Genomic DNA, 12,353 nt, shown 5'->3' with positions numbered 1-12,353 from the left:
CTGCGGTACTGCTGTTTCAGTAGGTTGATAGCGGCCTCGTACGTAGTCGTGTCCTGTATGAGTGCGTATACTCTCGGGCTCGCTTGGGCGTTCAGAAGTCTTAGTTTGGATCTCTGCGGGGCGCCGGATTCTTCCAGGTAGGATTTGAAGCAGTCCAGCCAGTGTTTGAAGTTGAGGGCTGCGTTTGCTGCCTGTGGGTTTAGATCCAGGTACGGTGGTTTGAGGGCTTGCAGCCAAGCCGGCTGGTGTGGCTGTGCTTCTGGGAGGGCTTCTGGCTGGCCAGTAGTAGACATCTTTAAAATTTAGTCAATAAAATTGATATACCTATCAATTCGTCCAATAAAAAGCGACGAGTTAGGAACGTAACTAAAGGTTTTTATTGACTAAATAACAGAGCCCACCCTCGTGGGTGATCGGGTCCAACAAGGAGGAATACCAGCCAGTCGACTACCTTTATACCTGGGCAGGTAGGTGGAGCCATGGGCGGAGTCGGAGGTGGTCAGCCCAGGTATAACAGCGCGACAAGAGGCGACCTCGTATCGTGATACAACAGTGATAACGGTGATAACAATACAATAGTGATAACTATAGTGTAACGATAAAAGTGGTTTACCACAGAACCCTCATACATGGCTGATGATCTGCTAGTATCCTTTTCTTTGTAGGACCCTGAGATCATCATCCTTTTGACGAAGTTGACATGTCTCCTGCCTTATCTCAATTACATCAGGCTCCACTTCCACATCTGCATCTTTTAGCTTCTTTGTACTCTGTGTCTCACCAGGTATCAATTCCTCATCTATTTTATTTATAACCCCCTCAAGTGGTGTCTCTGGGCTGCTGAGGGTAAGGGAGAGGGTGAATAATGGTGTGGGTGGGTGGTCAATAGTGTTGCCAGAGGTAGAGGGGACTGTAAGGTCTTGCTCTTCTGCAATCCTCTCTGCTGTCTCCTGATGCAGCTTTCGGAGGAAAAAACTGTAATGCGAACTTTTGCACTGCTTGAATAGCATTCTATTTTGATCAGCTACTTTGTGGATTTCTTATGAGGAAAGTGGGAGCTGGTGAACAAATTGAAGAATACATAGAAACATTAACTCAAAAAAGGTAAACGTTCTCACAAACTCACTGAAAACACAGGGACTCCAACATATCCAACCCCAACTGCCAGGCCAGAGTTGCAATCAGTTATGGCCATTGCTTCCACTTTATGTGCTGTTAAATGCTGGATTTTGGCACATTCTCCCCCAGTGCCTGGCATTGTCTGCTGCCTTCTCCTGGAGAGTGAAAGCATAATATTAATTGGCTGCTGCTTTCTTCAGATCCTGCAGTCACAATCAGTCAGGATTCATGGAATGAATTCTAGTAATAGTCGGTGTCAGGGAGCTAGGACCTAGGTTGTGAGACTTCAGTGTGTTACTATACATTATAGGATGCGAGGCTCTTACAATGAGTGCTGCCATGTGACCTTGCTTCTGGGACAAGGGACATGGTGCCATGCAGTACTCTGCTGGGCAATGCTCTCCTTTTTCCCTCTTTGAGTCCAGACATTTCAATCCAAGAGTCTGCTCAGCTCTTTAACTGCGCAGATCCTTTTAAATTTAGAGCTTGCCTCTTTACTCCACCTCCTTTCCAAATTTGCTGGGCTCAACAGGGGTCATCCTAGGATCCTGAGAGAGATGAGGGAGGAAATTGCAGAGGCCCTAGAAATTATATTTAGGACTGCAGACTGGCCAATGTAGTACCCATTTTGTTTTTACAAAGACAGACAGTTAAGGTAATTACAGGCCAGTTAGTTTGATGCCTATGGTAGGGAAAATTTTAGAGTATTTAATTAAGGATTAAATTACCACATATCTAGATAAAGAGAAAATAGTTAGACGTAGCCATTACAAATTTCAAAAGGATTGATTGTGCTTGACAAACTTCAGAGAATTCTTGGAGGACCTAATAGACAGATGGGGGAACGGCAGTGGATGAAGTGTACATGGATTTTAGGAAAGATTTTGACAAGGTACCACACAAGAGATTACTAGAGAAGATTAAGGGATATGGAATTAGGGGGAGGATAGCAAACAGAGAGTAGGAGTTAAGTGTTCAGGGTTCAGTTCTGGGGCGACTTCTATTCACTGTGCATACCAATGATATAGGCCTAGAGGGAGTGGTGTCAAAATTTGCAGATGATGCCAAAATAGGAAGTATGGTTAATTCTTTGAAAGACCAAAGGAAGCTAAAAACGGATATTGATAAGATAAGGAAATGGGATAAAACATAGGAGGTGGAATTCAATATCAGCAAGTGAAGATTTAAAAAAAATAACAACAGTAAATTTACTCTGAATGGAAGCAGGCTCAGTGCTGTGGAAGACCAAAAGAGCAGGGGGATTTGGGGGTACAGGTTCACAGGACATCAGAGGCACTACCTCAGGTTGATAAGGCTGTAAAAATAAGCCAATGAAATTATAGGTTTTATCACAAGAGGTATAGAATATAAAAGCCAAGAGGTAATGGTGATCCTACAGAAAGCCTTCATTTAGAGTACAGTGTGCAGTATTGGGCTCTAAACATTAGGAAGGGTATCAAGGTTTTAGAAAGGGTACAACCCAGATTCACTAGGATGCTGGCAGATATGAGGAAATAAAAATATGGGTCTTTTTTCATTAGAACAATGCAAAGTGCAGATGATATAATATAAGTGTTTAAAATTATGAACAGTTGGGACAGAATAGACAGAAGCAAACTATTCCAGTCATTGAGGGGGTCTAGAATGAGAGGCCATAGATAAAAGATTAAATGTAAGAGATTTAGAACAGAGAGCAGGAAAAACTTCTTCACACAGAGAGTTGTGAGGCTGTGGAATTCACTTCCAGGGTTAATGGTTGAGGAAAAAACTGTGGGGTCAATTTTAACCCTAACCCACTGCCCCCCACCCCCCAGTGGAAAACCTTCAGGTGGATGAGGCGACGATCTAAAGCAGGCAGGGGCCTCATGAATTGATGCAAATCAGGGTCCGACTACATCAAAAAGGACCCCAGGTGCATTTTAACTGGGGCTTGAGTGGGGAAGCCATTGCAGCTTTCCCGTCAAACTGAAGTGGGTCTGCTGCTGGGGAAAATGAACTTTTAAAATAAAAATGTCTTTCATAATTAAAATTATGCATTAAGTATCAAATATACTACTATATAGAAATTCCAGATTATTTTGAATATCTTTGCACTTCAAGGATATTTTTTAATTTAACTATGATTGGGCTTTTACGTAAATCTAGGAACAGATCACGCTGTCCATCACTGCACCTACAGACTCGCAGAATAGTACTGCACCTGACACCAAATTGTCTCGTTCGGCCCGACTGCCTGCCTCTCTTCCGCGGCCACATTCGTGCCCGGGTGGCCCTTGTGTTGGAGCACGCGGTGTCCGGCGGCACGCTCAAGGCCTTCCGCGACCGGTGGGCACTGCAAAGACTGGAGTGCATCATCACCCCCAGCAAGCAAATTTTAATTTAATTTGTTGAGTTTCAATTTAATGTATTTTTGTCAAGTTACAATTTATTAGTTTATGGGTTGCTCAAAAGAGTACACCAAATTGTCAGACATCACTGCTGCTCTGATGTCTTTATAGAAAGACTTGCATTTATATAGCATCTTTCACAACCACCAGAGGTCTCAAAGCGATTTACAGCCAATGAAGTGCTTTTTGAAGTGTAGTCACTGTTGTAATGTAGGGAAATGCAGCAGCCAATTTGCATACAGCAAGCTCCCACAAAATTCAATATGAAAATGGCCAGATAATCTGTTTTAGTGATGTTGATTGAGGGATAAATATTGGCCAGGGCACCTTTTCCATCCTTTTTCCAATGTACAATCGGTAAGACACTTCATTCTAGTTCGTTTAGAACCGTAGATAATTTTTAAAAAGTATCAGCAATGATTTTTGCTGTCTTTTTTTCTTCTGTGGGCTGTGAGTTGGGATTTTGCTGACACTGAACCAGCCCACAATGCCTAGTGGTGATGTTTCCAAGATGGCGGCTGTGACTATGTCGTCTCGGCGGCCACTGGGCGGCGGTGTCGCGGGCTCGGTTCGCTGGGAGTGTGAGGGGGAGAGACGGGTAGCGGATGGTAATGGCCGCCGAGCCAGCAAGGCAGTGGACCGAGCAGCAGCTGAGGAGTGAGGATGTGGCCAAGAAGGAGATTATCCAGTTTCTGCAGCAGAGCGCCTCGGAGCTGGTGAGAGAGAGAGAGAGAGAGCGCGCGCGAGAGGGAGGCCGCTGGGCTGGCGAGAGTTTGTCCCGGGAGCAGACCGTCGCCTGATCCCCAGAGTCAGCCTCCGCACCCCGGCAACACAGGCACGCGGCTTGGCCTTCTCGCTTTCTGCATTTGCAAAACTGCAGTGGCAGAATCAATCTTAATCGTTTTTACAACAGTCCCGATCACCCAAAAGTTCATATTCGGATCTAAAGTCTCTAAATGTTTTATGTGGGTGTTGTAAAGTTCTGAATATTTTTATTTTATAAATGCAAGTATTTTATTTTAAATGCATAAACATGGCAAAGTTACAATGCAAACACTTTCAAGTACAACATTGATTATCTTTTGAATATCAGAAGTTGACTATTAATGATTCTTTCTTTGATAGTAGTATTCAACGTGGCATTGTGTTTTTTAAATTAGTTTCTTGGTGAACATAAGTTAATGGGAAACATCAAGAATGTTGCCAAGACTGCAAAGAAGGAGCAGCTAATAACTGCCTACAACCAACTTTTTGAAACTAAGGTGAGAAGTGTGCTCATTATTTGATGCAATGATAGAATTTTCAGGTGTGTTTTAAATACCTAGTGTTCACATTGTTATAATAATTTCAACCATTTTTATCAGTAGAGTATGTTAGATTATTGCTTCAAACAAAATCTGTATTTGATCGACAGTTGTGAATTTCTGGTTTGCAAGCCAAAAATTGGTTCACTTTAGAAGAATCCAATGTAGGGATGGATTGTTAATTCACCATGATATTGATTTAATACTTGCTTTTATGTAGCATCTTACGGGCATATGTCTCAAAAGCACTTTGCAGAACAAATGACTTTTGAAGTTCAGTGACTTATGTAAGTGAACATACAAAAAATGACAGATAGGAAAAGACCTATTTGTTCATCCAACCTGTTCCATATAAATTGTGATGTGTTGTGCATCACAGTTCATACACTACTCACCTGGAAGCCATGTAATCTCCTGGGAGGCAAAAAACAGATTTTAAAAAACCCTAGCCAATTAGAGAAAAAATCTGGAAATTTCCTCTTGGACCCCCTTAGGTGATCGAATCTAGTCCAGGAGATCACTCTGATCCTGATTAATAATGTTATACGGTACCTACCTCTTGTACGAGATGATCTCCACCCCAGCCAGAAACAGGTCCAGCTTTTGTTTGAAGGAAGTCGGCGAATCAGCGTTCACCACACAAGCTGGCAGCCTGTTCCATAGATCCACTAATCTGAGGGAATAGAACCACCTCCTAACATCTAACCTAGTTCTGACTACATAACTTGAGATTGTGACGCCTGGTTCTTTCTAACCTATTTAGTTGAAACAAATTGACTACACAAACACAATCTATTCCCTTTGTCACCTTATAAACCTTGATCAAATCTTTAGAGATCTATGCACTAGCATGCCCAGATCTCTCTCTCCACCTGCTTTAATGTTTTTCCCTGAAGCATTTTTCCAATTTAACCATAATTTGCCAGTCACGGGCACAATCCCTCAGCACATCTAGACCTGCTTGTAGTAGTTAAGCTTCATCTACAGTTCTGACTCTCGCACATATCTTTGAATGATCTGCAAATTTACAGATTATACTATCAACACCTATATCTAGATCATTAATGAAAATAGTAAATAGCAACATGGCATTCTATAACCGCGATACCCTCACAAACATCAATGGGATGAAATTTTGAATAACTGGAAGACAAAGAAATACACTTGCATTGCTATAGCACATTAGTACTTCTCTCAAAAACCTCTATACTTCAATTACAGTGAATGACTCTGACTGTTGTGCAAGAAAGAACTGGCATTTATATAGCGCCTTTCACAACCTCAGGACGTCCCAAAGTGCTTCACAGCCAATCAAGTACTTTTGAAGTGAGTCACTGTTGTAATACAGGGAAATGTGGTACCCAACTTGTACACAGCAAGGTCCCACAAACAACAAGAAGATAAATAACCAGATAATTTGTTTTTTTATTGGTTGTTGGTTGAGGGATAAATGTTAGGACACTGAGCGTCGTCCTCTGCTGCTCTTCGAATAGTGTTGGGGATCTTTGATGTCCACCTCGGAGCACCCAGAGCCTCGGTTTAATGTCTCATCCAAAAGACGTAGCAAACGGAGCTGACACTGCAAGATCCCACTAACAGTAATGAGATGAATGACAGTTGCACTGCTTCAAAAATTGACCATAATATATTGCAGTCTGCTTCTTGGAGGACAGTTCTGTGCTGTTAGCATAATCGCTCCTCTCCAATAGGCCACTAATGACCCTTTAAACAGTGCCAAATTGTGTACGGGATGAACATTTACATCAAATTTACATTCACCATATTTGCATAAGAGTAAAATAAAATCACAAGTTCTTACTTTTGGTGGCTATTGTGGTCTTTTCTTTTTTTTTAAAAAAACTATTGTGTTCCTTGGCCTGCAGAGGTTTAAAGGCACCGAAAGTGTGGAGAAAGTCACCCAGCAGCTAAAAGATGTGAAGTTAGTGGCTGCGCAGGACAAACCAAAGGACAAAAAACCTGAAGTGACTGTAAATGAGGTTAGAGCACTAAAAAAAAATCAGCATTATTGAATAGAAATGTGTACAGCAGTTCTGTTAGTGTTAACTTATCCAATTTTATTTATAGAAATATTTCTGGAATATGACATGAAATAATTCATTGGCCCAGATTTTGCTGAAGCGGGGTGTACCCAGTTAGTTAGACTTGTTTGTGCACATAGAAACATAGAAGATAGGAGCTGGAGTAGGCCATTCGGCCACTCGAGCCTGCTCCGCCATTCAATGAGATCATGGCTGATCATCCAAACTCAGTACCCTGTCCCTGCCTTCTCCTCATATCCCTTTAGCTTTAAGAAATATATCTAACTCTTTCTTGAATATATTTAATGAATTGGCCTCAACTGCCTTGTGTGGTAGAGAATTCCACAAGTTCACCACTCTCTGGGTGAAGAAATTCCAACTCATCTCAGTCCTAAATGGCTTACCCCTTATCCTTAGACTGTGATCCCTGGTTCTGGACTCCCCTGCCATCGGGAACAGGTCTGTCTAGTCCTGTTAGAATTTTATAAGTTTCAATGAGATCCCCTCTCATTCTTCTAAACTCCAGCGAGTATAAGCCCAATCGACCCAATCTCTCCTCATACATCATTCCTGCCATCCCAGGTATCAGTCTGGTGAATCTTCGCTGCACTCCCTCCATGACAAGAACATCCTTCCTCAAATAGGGCGCCCAAAACTGCACACAATACTCGAGGTGTGGTCTCACCAAGGCCCTGTACAACTGCAGCAAGACATCCTTGTTCCTGTATTCGAACCCTCTCGCTACGAAGGCCAACATACCATTTGCCGCCTTAACCGCCTGCTGCACCTGCATACTTACCTTCAGCGACTGCTGCACAAGGACACCCAGGTCTCGTTGCACTTCCCCTTCTCCCAATCTATTGCCGTTCAGATAATAATCTGCCTTCCTGTTTTTGCTACCAAAGTGGATAACTTCGCATTAATCCACATTATACTGCATCTGCCATGCATCTGCCCAATCACCCAACCTGTCCAAATTGCACGTTTAGGTTTTAAAAGATTTTGCCCACAAAGTTGCTGGAAGTGCAAGCTGATCACGGTGCAGCGAGGGCAACCGGGTATCTGGGACCTTGGTGAACAACGGGACAAACAGTGTATCTTCTTAACCAGTGAGATTAAAGGATTGAGAAATAAACAGAGGAACGACTGAGGAGGAGGGTGAATTAGAGTGGGTGAATTGAATGTCAAATCAGGTACAGAAAGAGAAATAAAGAGAGGGAAAGAAAGATTGGATTAAGAGAGGAAAAGTAAGAATTTTTAAAAATGTGTCCTCTAGAAAATCACCTGACAATTCACAACCTGAAGGAATGAGACGCCACACTTTTAGTTGTTCACTTTCTGGGCAAGCAAGTTTGATTGGCAACATTAACAATGATCACACCATTAAAAGGGTACTTGTGCTGTTAATTACTAGACTTAATTTTCATGGAAGTCACAGGGAGGTTAAGGGCGAGAAGCCGTTTTCACAAGGCTAATGGCGGAGCAGCACAAATTGGCCAGCAACCTGTGGCGATTCGCAATTCACGGGGTATCTCTTCCTCGCTACAAGTTGCTGGCTGAATTGGTCATTAAAAACAGCATGCGTCGTTCACTTGCTGTTCTTTTTTGAGAAAATTCTGGGCCATTGTTTCCAAAAGCTCTAATATTTATACCTTGGATAATGTTGGTTTTATTTAGTTTGTTTGAAATATTACTGATTTGAAAGCTAAATAAGAGAATGAGATGCTGTTGTAGCTATAGTTTCAACATTTTGTGATCAATTCCAGGAACCACCAAAATATACCAAAACCATGTTGCAAAAAGGAGACAAGACCAACTTTCCCAAGAAGGGTGACACTGTCCACTGTTGGTACACTGGAACACTAGAAGATGGGACAGTGTTCGACTCAAATGTTGCTTCCAGTAAGAATCCTATAGAACAGAAATGTTTTGTAATTTAGAGGAAATAATTCAGGGTATGAGCAAGTTTGTAAAGTATGATGTTGCTTCTTATTCCAAACTCATTCACATCTGTACATTTTAAAGGACACTTGTGCTTTTTTTTTTATTATGAGTAAACTTGTCACATGTTTAATTATAAGCTCAGATCAGCCATGTCATTTACCCAGATTTTGTGTAATAGAGGGAGGGTATTAGGCATCCTTCAGAGATGATGAAAACATTGAGCAGGATGTCCTCTTCTAATACTTTGAGTATAATATTCGGAGGGGAAACTATTTTCCCTTTTTGTAAAAAAAAAAGTTCCACTCTTTAAACACCTTCCCCATTCTTAAATGAAGGGGGCAACAGTCTGCTTTTACATTTCTTCCTACAGAGCTGACAAGGAAGAAATGTGAGGAGTGACTGACATTGAACACCCATTTACACGTATGGAGTTTTTAGTTTTCAGTGAGATACATCAGTGTAATCTGCTGTTTAAAACACAGTGGCTGATTTTTGCCCTCCTAAAGAGTGACAATTTCAGACCTGTATCCATGACTTATTCTATTTCCTGGATACAAAGGAAACTAGAGAGTGGTGTTGGTTGACTTTCCTTCCTGAATTTTTTGTTGTTGCTCCCAGTGGAGCAATGTCTTGACTTTCCCTGACGGTCCAGTTGACACCATATAGCAACCAAGGGCACAACCTGCATCCTGTTATTTCAGGGCACAGCATTGTGATAAATTAGCCTATTTCTTGATTTCTAAGGAATTGTTATAAATAACATATAAAATACACTTGGAGATTTTTTTTTTTAAGTCCTAAGCAGTTTCAATTGTTTATCTGTGACTTATGAAAGTATGATTTGAAAGCTTGCCTCTTCCCCATCTCTGCTAAAAGTAGTGATTTTTTTTAAAATTTATTACTCATTCTGGGATGTGGACGTCGCTGGCAAGGCCAGCATTTATTGTCAATTCTGAATTGCCCTCAAGAAGGTGGCGGGGAGCTGCCTTCTTGAATACAACTGAGCGGCTTGCTAGGCTATTTCAGAGGGCAGTTAAGAATGAACCACATTGCTGTGGGTCTGGAGCCACATATAGGCCAGACCAGTTAAGGACGGTAGATTTCCTTCCCTAAAGGACATTAGTGAACAAGATGGGGTTTTACGACAATCCGGTCATTTCATGGCCACCATTTATTCCAGGTTTATTTAATTTAATTTAAATCCCCCAGTTGCTGTGGTGGGGTTTGAATTCATGTCAATAGTCCAGGCCTCTGGATTACTAGTCCAGTAACATAACCACTGTTACTGTACCAACATGCTTGGGTATAGTTCCGCTGCTGCTGGTAGACGTTATACTGAGGCTTTGTTGGCCCGCTTAAGTGGATGCAAAAGAACCCATTGCAACATGGGATAGAGAATGCTGAGTATAGAATAAATTATTATAATGGGGTAAAAGAGCTTTAAGAGAATTAACTTTAAAATTTTTACTGGAATTTCTTTTTTACAGGTTCAAAAAAGAAAAAGGCAGCAAAGCCTCTGAGCTTTAAAGTAGGAATTGGAAAAGTTATCAGAGGGGTAAGAGCATAATTTATAGAGTTGACAGTGTGTATTTGTATTGGCCAAAACTGCCTTTAAGTTGGTATTTGCTTCTGCTTTTATTTCCCACTCTTCTCGCCTCCTGTCCCAAAGTTGCTGGAGTTGTTAACTGGCACTGGTAGCCCTTTGGTAAATGTCCTAAGTGATCATTTGTCATGTGAGCTGTTTGTAAGCAAGTTGACTATGGAGGACATGATTATAACAGTCTGATCCTGTAGTCACCAAACACTTGCACCTTACATCAGGAGCTGGAATCTTGACTGCAATTTCCCTCCCTTTCTCAAGGGCACTGAGACCAATTGTAGCAAGCTAGCTTGATTGAAATCAGCCAACTCCGCACAGACCAATGATGAAACTAGGCCCGTATGGTCTGTATTGAGAATTATCTTTACCAATGCTGAAGCTTATGTTTTGAATGACTGACTAGCACTTGTATCATTAAGACTGTTCTCTCTGCAGTGGGATGAAGCACTCCTGACTATGAGTAAAGGAGAAAAGGCCCGGCTACAGATTGAATCCGATTGGGGATATGGCAAGAAAGGGCAGCCAGATGCCAAGTATCCTTTTCTCTATGATAGCTTGATGAAAGTTTTTTTTTTACTATTGCCAATGAGGAGGAGCACATCTAGAGCACTTCTATGTAAAGATTGTGTGACTATTAACTTTACTGAATGGTACACCAGTGAAATTATTTTCTTGAGAATATTTGCTGTTCAGTTCTATAAGGAAGATCTTTGTAGTCAGAAATATTCACTAATATTTGGACTTTATGCAGGGAGTGTAGTTGTGGATATTTGCATTCAGCAGGAAACAGGCAATCTTGTGCAGTAGTTTAACCTGGCACATGCACTGGAAGTAGCAAAGGATTGTGAGGTTCGCTACTAAATAATGCATGTTTTTACTTTTTTTTAATGTCTATTTCCAACTATTACATGTGATCATTGATTTAAGTAAAAGGCAGAGCTATGGCATTTTAAGGTGATTATCTAACTTCTGTAGGATTGTGATGCCAGTTCACACATCAATTTTTTTAATACCTGTCAGCAAGCTAGTAAGATGCATAGGGTATAAAATTTTATTTTGCTAAGTAATTATATAACTTATTGAAAAAATTGAGCTTTTGGTATAAACTGATTTTCCTTAACTGTGTAACAGGATTCCACCAAACTCTAAACTCATTTTTGAAGTTGAACTTGTGGATATTGATTAACTAAATGCAACATCTTCAGGTTGATGCTTCAAAATACCATCTTTGAATTGTCCAATATTGCTCAAAAAGCTCAGTAAAACAAGATTGCTAAATACAAAAAATAGGCAGCTCATGGACAAAATTGTGTATTTGTATAAATCCTTACTGAATTTCAGTGCTGTACATGATTGCATACCATGCCCGAGAGGTGTGTGAAATACAGCTGGTAATTTTTTGCTGATTAGTTTAATTATTGCACTGCAAAACATAGGGTGCTTGGAACAAGATGAAAATGAGCAGAATGTGTTAAACAAAAATAAAAATGTTTTGGAGCCATTTTGATGTCCATGTATTGTATTTTTTTTTAAAAACAGTGTGGTGTTTGATTGAGTTGCATTACAGCCCTATATATCCATGCAGGCACCTGCCAGCCTTTTGTGCACTTGAGCCAGGCATATTTCCCCACTGTTAGCTTGGGTACCATAGTCAATTGAGAGAAACTGAGAGAATAAATCAGACAGCATAGCTGCCTATGGTCACTCTCCAGTGACTCCAGGAGGAAAGTGTGGACTAGGATGCAGAGTGAGAACAGGATTAGGGTCAGCTGTGACATCCCAGGCTGAATAGTTGTTTGGACTTACTCTCTTAAGCTCAGATGTGAAGAGCGGCCACATGAATGAGCTATTGGCAGCTGCAGTCAGGAGAAAATTGTAGGCAAAAAAATTAATGGTTATTATTATACATATGTTTAGCATCAGTCCAATTTGAGTTTTGCATTTGTAGCAAGTCTTTACA

General features: G+C 41.0%; 1 protein-coding gene across 1 annotated transcript; it reads left to right on the top strand.

Moving 5' to 3' along the window:
- The first annotated feature begins 4,066 nt into the window (after positions 1-4,066).
- Positions 4,067-11,895, top strand: fkbp3 (FKBP prolyl isomerase 3). The gene is made up of 7 exons (XM_086002913.1): positions 4,067-4,222; positions 4,667-4,768; positions 6,694-6,807; positions 8,616-8,751; positions 10,281-10,348; positions 10,829-10,926; positions 11,525-11,895. The coding sequence occupies exons 1-7, from the start codon at positions 4,112-4,114 to the stop codon at positions 11,577-11,579; spliced, it is 684 nt and encodes a 227-aa protein (XP_085859039.1). The 5' UTR covers positions 4,067-4,111; the 3' UTR covers positions 11,580-11,895.
- The last annotated feature ends 458 nt before the right edge of the window (positions 11,896-12,353 follow it).

This window comes from Somniosus microcephalus, chromosome 12 (assembly GCF_052327205.1).
Source record: "Somniosus microcephalus isolate GS21.2 chromosome 12, FLI_Smic_1.0, whole genome shotgun sequence".
NCBI classification, from domain to species: domain Eukaryota; kingdom Metazoa; phylum Chordata; class Chondrichthyes; order Squaliformes; family Somniosidae; genus Somniosus; species Somniosus microcephalus.
This window is presented reverse-complemented; position numbering and strand designations above follow the sequence as displayed.

Excerpts from the sequence above, each read along its gene's own strand:
- fkbp3 (XM_086002913.1), top strand. The coding sequence starts at position 4,112 with ATGGTAATGGCCGCCGAGCCAGCAAGGCAGTGGACCGAGCAGCAGCTG. Across the intron at positions 6,808-8,615 it reads CTGAAGTGACTGTAAATGAG|GAACCACCAAAATATACCAA; the intron begins GTTAGAGCACTA and ends GATCAATTCCAG. Across the intron at positions 8,752-10,280 it reads CGACTCAAATGTTGCTTCCA|GTTCAAAAAAGAAAAAGGCA; the intron begins GTAAGAATCCTA and ends TCTTTTTTACAG.